The 19,706-nt window shown below is 44.7% G+C and overlaps 1 protein-coding gene across 9 annotated transcripts in view; it reads right to left on the reverse strand.

Moving 5' to 3' along the window:
• The window catches only part of LOC106603524 (autism susceptibility gene 2 protein), a 505,996-nt gene that overhangs the window by 267,086 nt on the left and 219,204 nt on the right, over nt 1-19,706 (reverse strand). For all 9 annotated transcript variants that reach the window (XM_045717118.1, XM_045717116.1, XM_014197335.2 and 6 more), the window contains one exon: nt 17,522-17,623. In XM_045717118.1, coding sequence (XP_045573074.1) covers nt 17,522-17,623 — 102 coding nt within the window. The remainder of the gene's footprint in view (nt 1-17,521; nt 17,624-19,706) is intronic.

Consider the following 19,706-nt stretch of genomic DNA (forward strand, 5'->3'; position numbering starts at 1 on the left):
GTGACAAGTAGGATGAAGGCTTGTGTAGGATGATAAGGAGAGGACAGGAAGCCGCTTAATCACCTGCCTGAGTTGTGTGTGTGTGTGTGTGTGTGTGTGTGTGTGTGTGTGTGTGTGTGTGTGTGTGTGTGTGTGTGTGTGTGTGTGTGTGTGTGTGTGTGTGTGTGTGTGTGTGTGTGTGTGCGTGTGTGTGCGTGTGTGCGTGCGTTTGTCTGTGTTTGTGTGTAAATCTTCCTGCTGACAGGACAGGACAGCGCTGGATGAAAGACCATTGTTTTTGGAAATGAATCATGTATAAATAACTTACAGTACTATGAAATTTACAGTACATTTGAATGAGATTAAGCCAATGCTTGTTCAGTAGAGAAGGATGATGATTATAGTTCAAAGGAGATTTGTTTGGTATCATAACTGTCACTACTATCTACTTTAGGATAATCTACAGAATGTACTTAGGTTCTGTACAGACTTTTTTGAAGTGCGACCAAATGTTGAGTTGTTAGGAGTAGCGTCTCGCTTTGTGTAGCTTAAAGAGTAGCTAAAATACTAATATACTTCCAACACGACTATGACAGAACATTTACACACTGTGATGCATCTAATGTGTATAATTTACTCAACAATGTTCTTTGGAGTCTGGAAAACACCAAATCTGGGGTGTAAGAAAGCGCCTTTCCAAGCACATTTGACAACACAACCTATGATGATGATACTTTCAAAGATGACTTGTTCAAAAGAGCTTGACACCACAGACAGAGGAGGTGTTTGACATATCCTTTCTTGAAGCGAGCCAACTCCCAAATACAGAACAGAGGCCAGAAGACTGACAGCAGAAACCCAGCAGAATAAATAAATTGAGCCTTCTCAGTTCTCCACTGATCTGTAATCCAGGAAAACATATTTCAAAAATGTCCACCAAAGTAGTTCAAATGACAGTATGGTGATTTGTAATGGATTCTTGAATGTGTCTTTATACTAGATTTTCTGCCACCAACAAATATAAGAACTCTAAGAAGGGGGCATAAGTGGCATCACTGAGAATCTTTCCATCCTAATACAGAGCTCCCAACCTCACAAATAATATCCAAAATGGCAGAAAACAAATCTCACCACCTAAAACCACACACTGGCTCCAGTTAATGGTGAGGCTTCAGCTGGCTGCTCCGAACAAAGCATGATAATTAGACTTAAGGAAACATACTGTATAAACAGGAGCGCATATTAAACTGAATCTCCGAGAGAGATGGGAAATAAACAAAGACGGTGGGAGGGCCAGGGATAGGGAAGCCTCAGCTAGCCCTCGTGTTTCATAAAATACGACATCACAGCGGCCATCCTTCGGATTCCTGGGGTCTGACATCTAGATTGCAGATGGATAAGTGAGCCTTAAAACCAAATCCTTTTCAATGGGAGAGAAAAAATGGATTCCTCATAACTGTTTCTAATTACTGGAAGCCTCTATTTACTGGATGTCCACGGGAGCAGAAACCAATGAAAATGTTATTTCTCTTCTCATGAACCTTTTGTCTTGCTTTTTCACTGCTGGCAATTCCATTCTGACTTCAAATATGCCGGTGACATGAGGGAAATAATGTCTCTGGAAAAATCTTCTGAAAACTATAATTCCAGGGGCTTTTTTTCTTATCGATATATTTCTTTATTTTATTTATTTGCCTTATGGTTTAAGGGAAATTAGGCTGGCTTCTAAAATAGAAGTGATGTGACATCCAAAGCCTCATAGTAATCCAGTCAGCCTTGCAGGCCCTGAATAAGACAGAACATGCCCTTCTCCCGAGCAGAGAAAAAACACTGGCCTAATACACATGGACAGCCTTGTAAAGTGGAGCCTGTCAAAACGGAAAAATACTGGGCTCAACCCAAAACCCATTTAAAACATAATATCAGCTAAACGTTCTCAGATCGTAAGACCGAAAATCTCTCCCCGACATTCCTAGCATCATACTAAGGACAACAAATGAGTTTTTCCATGCCTAGCCCACTACCTCCTTCTTCCTATATCCAACACATTATTTCACTTCATGCACTGCATGCACAGAGCTACAGTAGTAGGCAACAACAGTATAAAGCCAGATGAATTAACTGAGTGCTGAAAGCTAAACAACCCGGAGAGCGTGTCATTTCCTTGGGGGTCTAGTAAGGATAAAGTCAGCCCCACCAGCCCTGCTCTAGCCAGTGTACAGTAATCCACTGAGTATAAGTGCTGCTAGCTGGGGAGCCAGGCAGGGCTACTCCCATATCACTAAAAAGAGGCAGGGAGGCATTGATTATACAACAGGCTCAGCACGTCCAGCCCCCAGCTTTCATTCATACGTTTCAACAACAGTGGGCTGAAGGATACTTCTGGAGTCCCAACACACTCTTTAAGGATTTCTGTCAGCTAACTGCTTGTTCACTGGAACAGAACCTTTAAATCATTAACCCTGTCATGTATTAAAACACTTAGATGTTGTCCGAGACATCAACTTGACATGGTTAACAGATGTCAATGAAAGGTTCAGCTCCAGTCTGAAGCGGAGCGTAGATTACACAGTACCCCTATGATAGACTGTTATAGGGGAAACCCAGCAGGATCACATGCATGAGAGGAGATGTATATGAAAGTGTTGCGTTTGGCCCAGAGACACAGGAGAGAAAGAACCAGCAGACCTTGCTGTGGACTCCCCAGACACTAAACATTCATACTGTAGGTCGTCCCCCCCCCGCCCAAAAGTCAAACTTTCACCCCCCTTTACCTAGGACGCCCACCCACACCCTAGCACACATACATGAATATATACACTGAGTGTACAAAACATTAGGAACACCTTCCTAATATTGAGCCACAACCCTTTTTGCCCTCAGAACAGCCTCAATTTGTCGAGGCATGGACTCTACAAGGTGTCGAAAGTGTTCCACAGGGATCCTGGCCCATGTAGACTCCAATGCTTCCTACAGTTGTGTCAAACTGGCTAGATGTCCTTGGGGTGGTGGACCATTCTTGATACACACGGGAAACTGTTGAGCATGAAAAACCCAGCAGCGTTGCAGTTCTTGTCACAAACCGGTGGGCCTGGCACCTACTACCATGCCCCGTTCAAAGGCACTTAAATCTTTTGTCTTGCCCATTCAACCTCTAAATGGCGCACATACACACACAATCCATGTCTCAATTCTCTCAAGGCTTAAAAATATGTCTTTAACCTGTCTCCTCCCCTTCATCTACACTGATTTGAAGTGGATTTAGCAAGCAACATCAATAAGGTATCATAGCTTTCACCTGGATTCACCTGGTCAGTCTATGTCATGTTCCTAATGTTTTGTACACTCAGTGTATACACCCACACACACACACGAACACACACACACACACTCTCTCTATTCAGGTAGGTATTCCTTAATTCCTTGTAGACTCTACGTAGTCATATGGCGAAAGCATTAGAGAGGTCAGGGAGGGGGAGAATGTTAGATTTGTCCTTAAGACAGACACCGTAAAAAAAAAGTCAAGGGAAAGATATATGTGATATTTACAGTGCTCTGATGAGCAGAAGAGGGGGGAACAATGGAAAGGAAGGGAAGAGGGGTCATGATGATTTGTTGGCTCGGGAGAGGTAAGCGATACCCAGTCGTGAACGACCGGTAATCATGTTTATGAGGGGAAGCCGGGACTGTGCTGTGCTCCTGGTGAGCTGAATTGTGTTTTCTCTGGCTTCCAGCCTGAGCCTACAGCAGGTGCACCCCCACCAAGACATTGTGATTGAAGGATGCGGCTCGAGCCAGGCTTCTCCTCAGGGGGTCTAGAGCGAGATGTATGCGTGATGCAGTTTGTATGTGTATGAGTGAGTGTGTGTGTATATATGTGTGTTTCTCTGAGAGAGAGAGGAAGGGGGTATGTTGGTTGATGTAGTGTGTTTCCTACTGCTAAAGAATGCATCTTGTTTTTCCCCTCCTTTTTTCTCACTCACACAACCCTGTTCCCACATTGCTCTCATTGCTATGGCAACCGGTGCTCAATTCTTGGGCTCCCTCCGCATGCATCCAATCAGAGTGAGACCATTGTGAAGAGAGAATCCTTTGGGCTTCACTTATTCAACTTACCCCACCGGAACAGCCTCCATACTGAGAGGAAGAGAACAAAGGGTCCTCCCCTTAGGGCTCTGGTCAAAAGTAGTGCACTGCATAGGGAATAGGGTGCCATTTTGGACACAGCCAAAGGGAAGAGGCTCCACTACCAGAACCCGACCTGACAAAAAAAATGTGGTTGGGTTACAGGGGGTGCGGATGCAATATGTAGCCAAAGAGTGACACGAACAGAAAAGCAAAACAGGATGGTGATGCTGGCTGTTCGTGATCCATGATCCACGATCCATGATCCATGCCCAATTTCAGTGGAAATTCTGTGGGATAGGATTGGCAAGTGTTGCAGAGGCTCTGGCAGTGGCGAAGGCTTGATAAGTCAGAATGGATTCAGGCTGATTCTATTTATGTAATTCCTGAAAACATATGGATAGAATTCAGACGCTCAATACTTTCAACCTTCAACAATGACATTCAACACCACCACTGAAATCCATTAATCTTCTAGTAGAATGCCTCTCCTTTCATATATCCTGACTGCACAAGTCAGCTTGAACCAGTATGTGAACATCTCATTTCATTCAAATAGCCTTTATATTTAATTCTAATAATATGACACAGTACATGAAATTAGATATACTGCAAAAACATCCCTTAATGTCACAATATTCCATTGATGACACATGGGGTGTTTTGTATAAATAGGATGACCAAATGCCTTTTTTAAAGGATGGCAGAGGTCCTGAGCTACAGTAAATAATTAGCAGAGATGAACTACGCTGCGACAGGCAGGCAGACCGCTATGACACGTAAAGGCTGCTCTGAGGTCACTGCACACCGTCACATTATCATGCTTTTCTGACATTAATTATATTTTAGAAGATTAGATCCACCCAGGCGCTTGTTAAAAACTTGTGAGCGGTGGCGGCGTTCTCTCCAGCGCCCGTGGAGCTTTGTGTGTGTGTGTGTGTGTGTGTGTGTGTGTGTGTGTGTGTGTGTGTGTGTGTGTGTGTGTGTGTGTGTGTGTGTGTGTGTGTGAGAAAGAACTTTAGAGCAGTACCAGAGGGCCCATCTATGAAACCCTGATGGACAGTTGGCTGTCGGGAGATGACAGTGGGACAGAGGCGCGCCGTAATTCTGCCCGACTGCCGTGTCACAAAGTGTCACAATCTGTTCCTGACACCCTGACTATGAGGCCCTGAACGACAAGCCAGAGCAGACAAGAAGAGAGAGAGAGGGAGCGCCGCCGGAGCAGACGGGGGAGTGTACGAGGGAGAGGGAAAGAGGGCAAGAGAGAGAGCGAGAGGGGGGGAGAGATGGGGCTTGATCTGAAACGCTAGAGGTGGAAATAAGCCACGTCTCGCCTCTTCCTCAAGAGAGACTATTCATCTGTCCGCTTTAAAGGAGAGGTGGTTCAAGATCTCTCTCTTTCTCTTTCTCAGACCCATGTCCTCTAGCTAGCTAGCTGTACATAGTTAGATTATGTTCACAGACATAATGAATCACAGGGAGAGATCGAAATAGTGCTCGTAGACAAGTGTACTGCATCTTTTTGGAAGCTCATAACTTCTGAGAAAATATTGGGTAAACAAGCAGTATCTTCCAGGCTTTTTCATGAATAAATACAATGTCCCTGCCTTACTCTGAAAATGAGTCATTGTTGTGATATCTAACGTTTTACTAAACTAATTTCAATCTGATCGTACATTTTTGTGAAATTCTAAGTGTGTTTGTGTTAGAATACCATGATCAGAGCATGTGCATGTTCCTCTGAGATTACTTACAAATTACAAGTCATTATAGGACTCCATAATTGTGGGGTGTTGTTTGAGGCCAGGCATTGTAACATCAGGGGGCAAGAAAGGAAGGTGGCAGGTTTATTCAGTGTGTGCTTGCTCTGCAGGCAGCTAAAACGCCAAAATAAATGCTTGATGTGTGTGTGTGTGTGTGTGTGCGTGTGTGTGTGTGTGTGTGTGTGTTGTGTTCCTACTGTTTCTCCTCCACACGCACACTGACAACCAACCCATCTCTGACTGAGCCGGAGAAATTAGGAGGATGATACTATAATAATGAACTAATTATAGGTATAACATTCTGACTTCCATATCTAAATGATTGTCTCTAGTAAGGAACATTTTAAATTATAGAGAGACAGAGAGAAACATAGCGAGAGAGAGGGGGGAGAGGGGGGAGAGAGAGAGAAAGAAAGAAAGAAAGAGAGAGAGAGGATGGAAAAAAATCTCTGGAAGTGGATAATTAATTGATGCTAGCAATTACAACTTCCATGTCGTAGCAAATTGGCCGGCATATCTCAAATTATAGGGGGACTGTGACCTCATTTTCAGTGGTGTGTCAGGGAATAATCGGAATATGTACTGAGGAGGTGAGATGGGCACAATGTCACACAGACCTGCTTTGACCAGATTACACAACCAGGTCAATGTAAGGGCTAGATCCCATTTGTACACAGCCAAGAAATACCAATTCCTTAGACCCTGGGGCATGAAAAGTACCGTGAGGTTGAAAAACAAAATACCAGCAAAAACGTTGTGGTTTCTTCATATGTTCGAGCAAATTAAATAATCAGAGTAATCATTAAAAACAACAACTATATTATATGACATTAATCGCTTTTCAAAAGTGGTAATTTGAGAGTTAGAATCGTTTTGCCACATGCGTGAAGGAATTCCAAATATATTGTCATTATTCATTGTATTCATTAAAAGCCACTAATAACTAGGTTCAGGTTTACCAGCCTTGAGGGAGACTTTTCTTTTTGCTCCATTTCAGCAGAAAAAACTCAGATTGACATGGATATGATTAGATGTTAGATGTTTCCAGATATCATTTCCAGATGTTTCATTACAAAGCGACGTTCTAAGACCACACCGCAGGAAAATAACTTATTCTCATATCTGAGAAGGTGAGGCAAGACGGAGCAGACAAGGATGAATTCCACAGGAACCCACAGTTTTCACATTTTAATTTGGGTTGGAAAAACTCCATGTCCTATTATGATTGTCCTGAGCAACAGCACCCCATTGACCAGCAGTCTTAACACAGCCACAACCAAACGACTTCCATATGACCTATGGGACTATCAGGTGGGCTCAGAGAGAGTATAGTATAAAGTATAAAGCTACAGGGTGATTCCTAATGAAATCAGGACAAAAAAAGACCAGCATTTCTATTTCACAGAAGGGCTGTTTGACTGCTCCTTAGAACCAACTTTTCTGGTTTTAAACGGCCTATGTGGCATTGATATGAGTCAGAAACATTTATTCTAGTGTCAAAATTGACTACAAAGTGTAAATAGGATAATTTTGGTCATAAAGTCAGTCCAAAACAGAGTTTTGGAAATGAGTTCATCACAACTTACTGGAGGGTTGGGTATGGATTACCATCATGCCCACGCTCAGTGCCCTCCAACTGCAGAAAAAGCAGCTGAGCTGATTACGTTCTATCAGCTTTGCACGCTCTATCCAATCATAGCAGCCAGAACTTCCAGACAGTGAGAAAGACCTGCCCATTACGCAGACAGACCTGCACATTATGTTGAAATAACCCGTTGGCCCTAAGCCCTATAGGGAGTGACCACTTGCTTATGTGTTTGATAGTGTCAATCACTCGAGTCTGCCAATTTTTGGGGAAAAAATGTAATTGAAACGATCAGAGAACACTGCACTTGTATCCCAACTGCAATTGGCAAATATTCCAAAGCCCATTTGAGAACATCTTGTGTTCGCCCCACCTGTTTCGAGCCCCACATATATTGTTTTTAAAAGCCCGGGATCGAAGTGTCTGTACTTTTACAAGTGTAAAAATAAGCAAATTGGCCTCCCGAATGGCAAAGGGGTCTAAAGCACTGCATCGCAGTGCTAGCGGAATCACTACAGATTCAGGTTTGACCGGGTGTCGCAGCCGGCTGTGACCGGGTGACCCATGAGGAGGTGCACAATTGGCCCAGCGTCCATGTTAGGGGAGGGTTTGGCCGGCTGGGATGTCCTTGTCCCATCTCGCTCTAGCGACTCCTGTGGCGGGCCGGCTGCATGCACGCTGACACGGTCGCCAGGGGTGCGATGTTTCCTCTGACACATTGGTGCAGCTGGCTTCCGGGTTAAGTGAACAGTGTGTCAAGAAGCAGTGCGGCTTGGCGGGTCGTGTTTCGGAGGACCCATGGCTCTCGACCTTCGCCTCTCCCGAGTCTGTATGGAAGTTGCAGCGATGGAAAAAGACTGTAAATACCAATTGGATATCACGAAATTGGGGAGAAAAAGAGGTAAAAAAATACAAAAAAAAATAAATATCAAATCACTTACATTTGACATAAACCTCAATAGAGAAATCTGGACACACATGAAGCTTTACTATTTGCTCTGAAATATGGGTAGTGTTTATATTTAAATCATTTTCTTACATTACTTTATGAATATTCAAAAATATAAACTTGATTTTCTAATTTGTACAATATACTGTTGAACATAATATACTCTACGGGTAGTCTCGAAAACACAACCCTAGGCAACGCAGTGACTAGGGTCTGGTTTCAATGATAGTTCCTCTGTGCCAAAAGAGTCTATGTCACTGCCTACGTCACTACTAGCAAGATGGAGATCACAGAGGTAATTTTTTTATAAGTGCATTTCACAAGTGGCTAGTTTGCATCAACTACCTTAACTAAAACCACTGCAAAGGTTTTGCCTGCAAACTTTGGTTCTGAAGTGCGACGTTCTGGCATGTCTGCCTCGTGATTTTTTTCCATTATCGACGTAAGCAGTGACGTATATCCTGTATGACAAAAAATCCATTATTGAAACCAGACCCTATTCACTGTGTTGCATAGGGTCGGGTTTTCGAGATTACTTTACGGGCATATCAATGTTCTAAGTGGGATCTATGCTACTTTTAGACTTATGATCCAATTTGTACGCATTACCAACAGAGTGAAGGTGAAAATTGATATTTCGTTTGGCATTGTAAATGTTAACCTGTTTAAAGGTCTTACTCACATCGGCTACCGAGAGCGAGATCACACAGTCGTCGGGAACAGCTGGTGCTCTCATGCATGGTTCAGTGTTGCTTGCCTCGAAGCGAGCATAGAAGGCATTTAGCTCGTCTGGTAGGCTCGCATCGCTGGGTAGCTCAAAGCTTGGTTTCCTTTCATAATCCGTGATAGTTTGCAAAGCCCTGCCACATGAATGCGTAACTGGTGCTTCCTGTTTCAGTTTTTGCTTGTGAGCAGGCAGCAGGAGGATAGTAATGGCCTGATTTGCCAATGGGAGGGCAAGGGAGGGCCTTGTATGCATTTCTGTGTGTGGAGTAAAGGTGATCTAGAGTTAAGTCGCCTCTAGTTGCACAAGTGACATGCTGGTGAAAATGAGGTAATACTGATTTTTTTTCTTCCTGCGTTAAAATTACCGACCATGAGAAACGCAGCCTCTAAATGTGCATTTTCTTGATTTCCTAAGGCCAGCATCGGTTTCTGGTGGTAAATAGACAGCTATGAAAAATATAGATGAAAACTCTCTTGGTAAATAGTATGGTCTGCAGCTTATCATAAGGTATTCTAACTCAGGCGAGACAAAAACTTGAGACTTCCTTAACATTAGATATCACGCACCAGCTGTTGTTAACAAAGAGACACACCCCTCCTCTCTTCATCTTACCTGAGTCTGCAGTCCGGTCTTGTCGATGCATAGAAAAACCAGCAAGATGTACATTCATGTCCTCGTTCAGCCATGACTCAGAGAAACATTGGATATTATATTTTTTCAGGTTCCATTGATAGGATAGAGCTCATCCAGTTTGTTCTCCAGTGACTGCATGTTCTCCAACACAACAGAAGGCAATGGCGGACTATTTGTTCATCGCCGTAGTCATCTCAGGATGCCGCTTCCTCTTTCGAGTCCCGGGAATTAAGGCCTGGTCGGGAGTAAGCAGAACATCTAGAGCTGCCGACTCATTGAAGTAGAAATGATCATCCAAATTGAGGTTAGTGATAGCTGTTCTGTTGTCCAAAAACGGTTTTCGGTCATAGGAAATGATGGCGGCGACATTATGTACAACAAAAGTTAAGATCAGCTTAAAAAAAACATGGCCACTGTATATGCCGTCAATATGAGTATTAGCCTGAACGTTTCTAGAGCTCTGCATCAGTATTTCTATGGCCATAAAGCTGCTAATGAAAGTTGAGCATAAATTATGGTACTTACAATTCACAAACTTCTGTGCTGATACTTGAAAGAATGGATCTGTCAACAGAAAAAAACAACTGGACAAATAAGGGAGAATGATCATGGTGAATTAGGGGATCAAATGTTGTTATTTCAACATCTATTTATTTCCTGTCCCCATTTGCCTGCATGCCTCGATGGACACTGACTGGCGGGCTATGACACCAAACGCTTTCGGGCCTCTCTCTCTCCCTCTCGCTCATCTCTCATCAAGGGCCTTGGGTAGTAACAAAAAAAGAGTAATGTGCTGTTTACTCGCGTTCCAAGCCCCGTAATTGCCAATTTATTTGATAAGCAGCCGGATAATGATGGCATTTCACCTCTGCCGCAGAGACTAAACACGACTGAATAATCCCAGCCTCCCTGCCCACCCCCATCCAGCAGACTCCCTCTGCCCAGAACTCCTGTCTGACTCCTGCCACCCAGGATGGGGATGGCGGCAGGAGGAGAGGGGGCGGGGGCAAGGGGTGGCAATGGTGGTGGGGAGGGGGAGGCCTGTATGCCTGCTGTGAACCCAACGCCTATCAAATGCTTCCTAAAGGGGACAACAGGCTTCAGAGTAAATATAGCATTGCCTGCCAATTTAGCTGGGGTTTGGGGTTAAGGCTAACCCCAATGAGGCTGATGTGCCATTTGTAGGACCTAATGAGTTGCCTAGGAAAGAGGGAGAGAGAGAGAGAGAGAGGAGATGGGGTCCAGGCTGACCTACCCTGTCCTCTCTGTTCCTCCCAGGCAGGACCTGGGTAGCACAGGAGGCTGAGTCAGAGGGTGAAAGGGGAGCAGGCAGACCTTTAGCAAACATCATTAGCAAACTGTTGGTGTCTAACAAATGGCCAGGGTTACTCATAGCCCTGCCTCACACTGCTCCATAGAACTAATAACTCACTTTGATGCAGTGTGTGTGGCGTGCGCATGTGGGCGTACACACAAGTGTGTGTGCATGCGTACATGTTGCACTATGAATTACATTTAGGGTTGGCCTTGGTGAATATTTCAAGCTAAGCAACAGGCCGGCCTTGTATCACATTCTTCACACATGCCTACTATAAGCCAGAAAATCAGACAATATTTCAGGTTTATCAATATGGCTTCCACAGGATCTCACTCCCTCTTCTCTCACCCACTTTTTCTCATTACACCCCCTCTCCCTCTCTTCACCCTTACTCCCCTCCCCCTTTCTCAACCCATCTCCCTCTCCTCACCCTCCATCTGGGGCAGTGGTCCTGCTACAGAGGTCTCAGCTGTCGCCGCCTGCGATGTGTGAAGTGGGTTTTTACAGCGTGGCCAGGCAGGACTGTTCAGAGGCCCGTGGGGGCCTGAGATGGGTCCTCTTATAGCGTGACTCTTTCAAAGTGGCAAAAACACTGTCCTCACGCAGCCCAGCTTTCAGCAGCTCCCGTCAGACACACAGAGAGGACAGACCCTCTGGCCCTCCATGCCAGACAGGTAGATAGATATTGTGGAGGACTGGCTTTATTCAACCCTCACAGGAAACACATTGTGGATAAAAGGCTGTCGTGGTGAAAGATAATGGGGAGGACAAAAATATCTTGACAACCACAACACATAACTTATGGATGGGTTAAAGAAATGTTCAAACAGAAGTAAAGATAATTTCAGGACATACAAGGTATGTTACCACATTCAGAGGTATGTGAGTTGAAAGAGAGGGAAGTAATATGAGGCATTTATCCTCAAACACTGGGCAATTAGGGTGTACAATAATTGCAGGACAGCATTTTGGAGAAGGTTAGGGTCAGGGACAATATTGGCTATGCACCCAAGATGGAAAGAGGTTGGGCTCTCCTAGATATTTTGTAGAATATGACATGACAAGGTTATAGATGCTTTGTGAAGCGTAAATTTAATATGATTTATTAAGCCTATAATAAAGCTGCAATACGTAACTTTGGGCGATCTGACAAAATTCACATAGAAATGTGAGTTATAGATCTGTCATTCTCATTGAAAGCAAGTCTAGGAAGCAGTAGATCTGTTTCAGGTGCGCTATTTATATGCTTCCCGTGCTTAAGTTTAGTTTTTAAGTATTTTTCTTTCGGTTTTGTACACCAGCTTGAAACAGGTGAAAATACTATATTTGTCACGTCCTGACCAGTAGAAGGGGTCATTTGTCATTGTAGTATGGTCAGGGCATGGCAGGGGGTGTTGCTTTTGTGGGATTTGGCGTTGGTTTGTTTAGAGGGGATTTGTTCTAGTTTTCATTTTCTATGTTCATTTTCTATGTGTGGCCGAGTATGGTTTCCAATCAGAGGCAGGTGTCTTTCGTTGTCTCTGATTGGAAGCCATACTTAGGCAGCCCTCTTTTCCTTTGGGTTTGTGGGTGGTTGTTTTTGGTACAGTCTGTGCACCTTACGGAACTGTTTTGTCATATTGTTTATTTTGGTTAAGTGTTCACGTTAATAAAAGAAGATGAGCACTTTACACGCTGCACCTTGGTCTAATCCTTACGACGGTTATGACAGAACCACCCACCGAAAGAAGACCAAGCAGCGGGGTTAGGAGCAGGGAAGGTGGTATTTGGAGTCGTGGATGTGGGAGGAGATCTTAGACGGGAAAGGCCCCTGGAGGCAGGCTGGGGAGTATCGTTGACCAAAGGAGGAACTGGAGCCAGTGAAGGCAGAGCGGCGCTACTATGAGGCGCTATATAAGCCAAGAGGCAAGTGCGAGAGGCAGCCTCCAATTATTTTTTTGGGGGGGGGGGGCACACGGGGAGTTGGGCAGAGTCAGGGTGGAGTCCTGAGCCAACTCCCCGTGCTTACCGTGGGGAGCGGGTGACGAGGAGAGCACCGAGCTATGCGGAAATGCGCACGGTATCGCCCATACGCACGCACAGTCCGGTCCGGTCAGTACCGGCTCCGCAGCGTTGCCGGGCGAGAGTTGGCCGGCAGCCAGGGAGAAGTGCGCCGGCGCAGCACATCTGGCCGCCAGTGCGTCTCCTCGGTCCAGCTTACCCTGCGCCTGCTCTACGCACGGCAGCCCTCACTCTCCAGCACAGCCCATTTCGCCCTGTGCCAGCGCTCTGCCCGTGCCGGGCTACAGTGACCATTCAGCCAGGACGGGGTGTGCCAGCCCTGAGCTCCAGACCGCCGGTGCGCCTCCACGGCCCAGTGTGCCCCGAGCTTGCTCTGCGCACCCAGTCTCCTGTAAGTCTCCCCAGTCCGGGGAGACCGGTCCCAGCTCCACGCAGGAGGCCTCCAGCGACGCTCCACAGCCCGGAGCCTCCAGCGACGCTCCTCAGCCCGGAGCCTCCAGCGACGCTCCTCAGCCCGGAGCTTCCAGCGACACTCCCCAGTCAGGAGCCTCCAGCGACGCTCCCCAACCCGGAGCCTCGAGCGACGCTCCTCAGCCCGGAGCCTCCAGCGACGCTCCTCAGTCCGGAGCCTCCAGCGACGCTCCCCAGTCAGGAGCATCCAGCGACGCTCCTCGACCCGGAGCCTCCAGCGACGCTCCTCAGCCCGGAGCCTCCAGCGACGCTTCTCAGCCCGGAGCCTCCAGCAACGCTCCTCAGTCAGGAGCCTCCAGCAACGCTCCTCAGTCAGGAGCCTCCAGCGACGCCTCTCAGCCCGGGGCCTCCAGTGACGCCTCTCAGCCCGGGGCCTCCAGCGACGCCTCCCAAGTCCGGAGCCTCCAGCGGTGGTCTGCAGCCAGGAGCCTTCAGCGGTGGTCTGCAGCCAGGAGCCTTCAGCGGTGGTCTGCAGCCAAGGGCCTTCAGCGGTGGTCTGCAGCCAAGGGCCTTCAGCGGTGGTCTGCAGCCCAGAGTCTTCAGAACGGGAGCTACGCCCAGAGCCAGAGCTACCTCCGTAGTGGGAGGATTGGCAAAGGGGGGGTGTAGCACAGGAACCGTCGTTGACGGTGGCCACCCTCCCTTCCCTCCCTTTAGTATGGTCAGGGCGTGGCAGGGGGTGTTGTTTTTGTGGGTTTTGGGGTTGGTTTGTTTAGAGGGGATTTGTTCTAGTTTTCATTTTCTATGTTCATTTTCTATGTGTGGCCGAGTATGGTTTCCAATCAGAGGCAGGTGTCTTTCGTTGTCTCTGATTGGAAGCCATACTTAGGCAGCCCTTTTTTCCTTTGGGTTTGTGGGTGGTTGTTTTCCGTATAGTCTGTGCACCTTACGGAACTGTTTTGTCGTATTGTTTATTTTGGTTAAGTGTTCACGTTAATAAAAGAAGATGAGCACTTTACACGCTGCGCCTTGGTCCAATCCTTCCGACAGTTGTGACAATATTTTTGGTTATAGAAAACATATTTCACAGCGGTTTAGATGGTATAATGATTCTCTACTAGTAATAATAATATGCATGTCAATTTCTCCAGGCTCAAAGTGGAGAGATTGACTTAATCACTACTGTGAGAGGTATTGACATGTTGAAAGCACCAAGCTGTCTGTTTAAACGACTAGCACACAGCTCAGACACTCATGCATACCCCACAAGACATGCCACCTGAGGTCTCTTCACAGTCCCCAAGTTCAGAATAGGCTATGAGAGGCGCACAGTACTACATAGAGCCATGACTACATGGAACTCTATTCCACATCAGGTAACTGATGCAAGCAGTAGAATCACATTTAAAAAACAGATAAAAATGCACCTTATAGAACAGCGGGACTGTGAAGCAACAAACATAGGCACAGACACATACATATACACACACATGATAACATACGCACTACACACACACGTACACATGGATTTTGTGCTGTAGATATGTGGTAGTGGAGTACGGGCCTAAGGGCACACACTTGTGTGTTGTGAAATCTGTTATGAATGTATTGTAATATTTTAAAATTGTATAACAGCTTTAATTTTGCCAGACCCCAGGAAGAGTGCAGCAGTTAATGGGGATCCATAACAAATACAAATACAAATAAACTACACTTGCTTGTTGTGTCAGATAAACTGAAATTAAGCGAACTATTAGAATTTTTGCAACCAGAAAATGGCAGAGCAATTTCTGCATAGTGCACCTTTAAGCAGTGCTTATGTCACCCTTTAAAAAACACTGGTTTATGTAACATTTGACATAGTGGGGTTTTGTCACATTTATGAATCCTTTATAGAGCATGACATACGGGTTATATGATTCATGACCCATTTATGTAGTGCTTAGGAAGCCTTTATGAATGCTTTATGAAGCTTTTATAAGTTGCACTTTGTTTAAAGCAAAACCACAAAGGACAAGAAACGGATGATTCGCTCACATTCTAGTCCTGAAGTCCACATATAATGTATAGCTCCAGATCGGCTCATACTCTCTAATTTCTTATTCAATACATTCTACTATGTTGCCCTATAATTTAAACCAAAAGGTTATCACATGTCTGTCTTCTCCTCAGGCCCTGAATGACAGCACCGTGTAAGTCTTCTTCTCCAAGCCCATATTGCTCAGCGTGGCCTAATGGACGACAAATTAAAGGCTGTTGTTAATTTTCCATGGCACGCACAGCTGTGGCTATCAGTTATTCAAAGTGATAAAACTGTGTCCATCCACAGTTTCATTTTTTTATCGTTGTTTGTCTTTATACACAATATCTCTCTCTCTCTGTTTTCACTCGCTCGTTCTTTCTCTCTCTCTCTTTTTCTCTCTTTCTCTCTCTCTCTCTCTGCCTTGCTACTACAGTACAGTAGGACGAGGTGAAGCAGCAGGTATCATTTAAATGTATGATGTTGACATCAAATTACTTATTTAATTTCATGCCTGGCCAAGCATCCTATAGCTACACATCAGAATTCGTTTTGCTTCACTCGTTCGCTCCGTGTCTTTGTCAACAACTGGCTTCACCTTCCAACTGACAGTTTTAATTATGGACCATATCTGATAGCAGCACCTCTGTAGATTCACCACTAGAATCAAAGTAAAATGGCTTTGGTCTGCCAGATAGCATAGCAGGCCTTTACAGAGCCTTAGAGCCTTCCTAACACCAGTCTGCTCTCCTTACATATCCAAGCCAGCACAGAGATGGATCTCTCACCCTATGTGCCAGGCCATCATTGTAAATAAGAATTTGATCTCTATTGACTCGTTAAATAAAGGTTGAATAAATAAATGAAATACATTTACATTTAGATTCTAAAGAACTGAGACTGAGGAACAAGACACTGGGTAAATAGGATGTCCTTATTCTAGTACTAAACCTCTGTGTGTACAGTATATGGTTACAACACTAACTGTAACTGTACTGTACAGCCCTGTTCACCAGAAGGAGCCTGGCGGACAGCCAATGACAACACCAGGCTGGAGATCTTCTTATTGGTGAAGGGCCAATGCAAATCACATTACGTTTTTATCAGTCCACAGCATCAGCAGAACTTACCTGTTGGCTGTGATATGCAGCACACAATGTATCTTAATCAGACTCTTCTTGAGTTTGAGTAACTTAAACTTACCTTGTCAAACCTCATGTAATCTTCACAAAAGACAACCCAAAGATCGCCTTTTAAGCGGCAATCAGCAGTAGAAACATGTTTGAGGCTAAATGTTGACATTGTCTGTTTATGGATTCAAAAAGAAATCACCTGAACATGTTTTTTAGCCAACAAAATCATTTTGAATGTCAAAATCTGTGTGATATTTAAAGCCTACAGACGATACTGTAAGATCCAACTTTCAAAATGAGTCATTGGCTAGCTAACAGTCAACTAACACGCTAGCTAACTAGCAGTTTAGCTTGCTAGCTTACCCACAAACTCATTTTTATACACATTAACTTGTCAAACTTTTAAATGAGTAGCAAGCAAGCTACAAGTTATGCCATATAACAGACATAATGTCTTCTACAGTAGCCCTTGTGTTGCGACATGCAAAATGCAAACAGTGTCGCACTGAAAACAAACAGCAAACTTCAGGGGGATTTTCTCTAAAGAGCTGACCAGGGATATCTCTGTTGTAACTAACTCTACTGAGCTAAAATTTGAGAGTTGATACACAAGTTATCCTTAGTTAAGCTTAGAATCTCCTGTTTTCAACCATATATAAAGCTCGAAACGTTTGTTGGGGTCAATCCGACTGATAATGATGGAGCAAGTCACATCTACTTTGTTTCCAAACATTGGAGTAAAACATGCTTATATTTTGAGTTCTGATGGGGTACGACAGTTGAACTAAGCTCATGAGGCATTTAAGTTATATTGTAGTGTGTAGACATACAGTTAGTGTCACGTCTTGTTTGTGTGCTTATTTGTTTGTTTACTTACGTCACTCAGCCTATCTCTGGAGCTGCTTCCGACAAAAGGCTTGGACCCTCCGCTCACACTCTCGCTGTCGCTGTCCTTGCAGTTGTTCTGTCCTGGCTTCAGCTGAAAGACAACAAACACACACAGTCAGACACACGTTAACATGCTGAAGATGTTGCGACAGGGCTTTGGTTCTAAGCTTTACATAGATGATATTGGCTGAGGAGACTGAGCTGGGAATCCCTATCCAACAGACAGAAGAACATTTTTTCATGAATCTGTGCGTGTTGGCAGCAAGCGCTGTGGTGTATGTGTAAATCTGTCATGTTTATAGGCCTCTTGAGCCAGCAGCAGTCACTCCAGCCTGCCAATGACAGACAAGACAGCCAGCATATGATCTCACACTGTGAAATCCCTATCAACCTTTCAGAGAAGATAAGAACAGAAACAAAAGCCTTCAAAAATCTTCAAAAGCCGTATTCCCTTCCCTTCCAACAAACAGACAGCCCCATACAGAGACTACAGGAGCTCAGCAGGTGTCACTTTCCAGACACTGTCAGACTCACTAAGACACAGAAAATAAAAAGCAAGAGAGCAAAGAGTAGGAGGAAGATGTGCGATCCAAGAACATCTGAGCCCTCCAGAAGTCTGAAGATAACAATGTGGGACTCCTGGGAGCCCACGGGCCGTTGTGGTCCAAATCCGCAATTCATGTCCTCTGAAGCTTCCTAACGATACTCCTTCCTTCCAGACCCAGAAGACCAGACCAAAACCAGACCAGGCCAGCCTTGCCAAATCTTTGACAAACCTTGCATGCTTCATTTCAAAGCACAGAAAAAAATGCTTTATGGGGCCTTTGTGGAGGAGAGCAGTAAACAGGTGTAATGCCACAAAATAGAAAAAGCAGAGTATGACACGACAGACAGCACGCAGAGGGATTGTATTCTCTAAGAGGGGCTGTTCTCTTTCCTTCCTTCTCTCTCTTTCTTTCTTTCTTTCTCTCTCTCTCTCTGACTGAACTATACAGCTCGCTTTTGATACAAGGATTTTTTATACATCCTCATTCCGGCCATCAAATTTTATTGAAATGGCACAGGGTAGGGGGAATGTCTTAAGAGCCCTTGAATTAAATGTATAATTAAAATTAAAATGTTCCCTTCTCTGTAGCCATTAGCAGTGTGAAAGGAATCCTTTCCTTGGGAGAATACAGTGGTGGGTGAAAGACTGTGAGCCAGGCTGAGTGCTGAGAGTGATAAGAGAGAGCCAGAGCACTGGGAGATGCCAGATGGGCCTAAAGGGGAGAGGAGATAAGAGAGCGAGGCCACACAAGACAACAGTGCTGGAGGGAACACAAGGACATAGAGACACACACACACAGAGCTTCAAACACAGGGCTCCGGCATGTGTGATAGCACTAATTACCTTCAACACACTTCCCCTCCACATTTTCCCTCCTTTTTTTCTTGTTAAAGGCCAATTCCTCTGATGGGAGTTTGCATATTTTCAGAGAGAGGGGGAAGTAATATCCTGGGCATACACACTGGCACAGTAATAGAGCCCTGAAGTAAGGGCATGGAAAGATGGGAGCGATGGCACTGTGCACTGTTTATGCCCCAGTCTGCAGGTCGTTCATCAAAACATGTTGACCTATAATATAATATTCATTAATAACCAACCTGGGTCCCTGCTGGCAGCACTGTGCATTTCTCTCTCAAGGAGAGAGTAGTCAGTAAAAGATAAGATTAGCATTCCTGAAACATTATTTTGTTGAAATATAATGTGATCTCCGAGAAATGAAGCAAATTGATTGCACGCAAAATTGGCCATTTTAATTTATATGATTAAGATAACATTCAATAAATATAGTCCCCAATATCCGATCTGGACCAAACGTCTTCCTTCCAATGAATAAGACACAATGGAATCCCGCCAAAAAATCTGAAGCCACCCACGGACTTTCCACATCTAATGCCAATCCCACCCCAACAACTACAGTAGTATACAGTAAAAGTTCTATATGTTTGACAAGTAGTGTGAAAGTACCAGGTTTTGACCACTAGATGCTGTTGTTCCTGCTATACAGCCACACTCTTTTATAAATTTTGCTGGTTTCTTGTGTTTATTAAATAGATCACAACATTTCCTTTGCAACTTTAGGTTAAAAAAAAATAGATTAGGCATATTATGAAAATAAATTGTGTGGTCC

The sequence above is a fragment of the Salmo salar genome, chromosome ssa04, assembly GCF_905237065.1.
Source record: "Salmo salar chromosome ssa04, Ssal_v3.1, whole genome shotgun sequence".
NCBI lineage: Eukaryota > Metazoa > Chordata > Actinopteri > Salmoniformes > Salmonidae > Salmo > Salmo salar.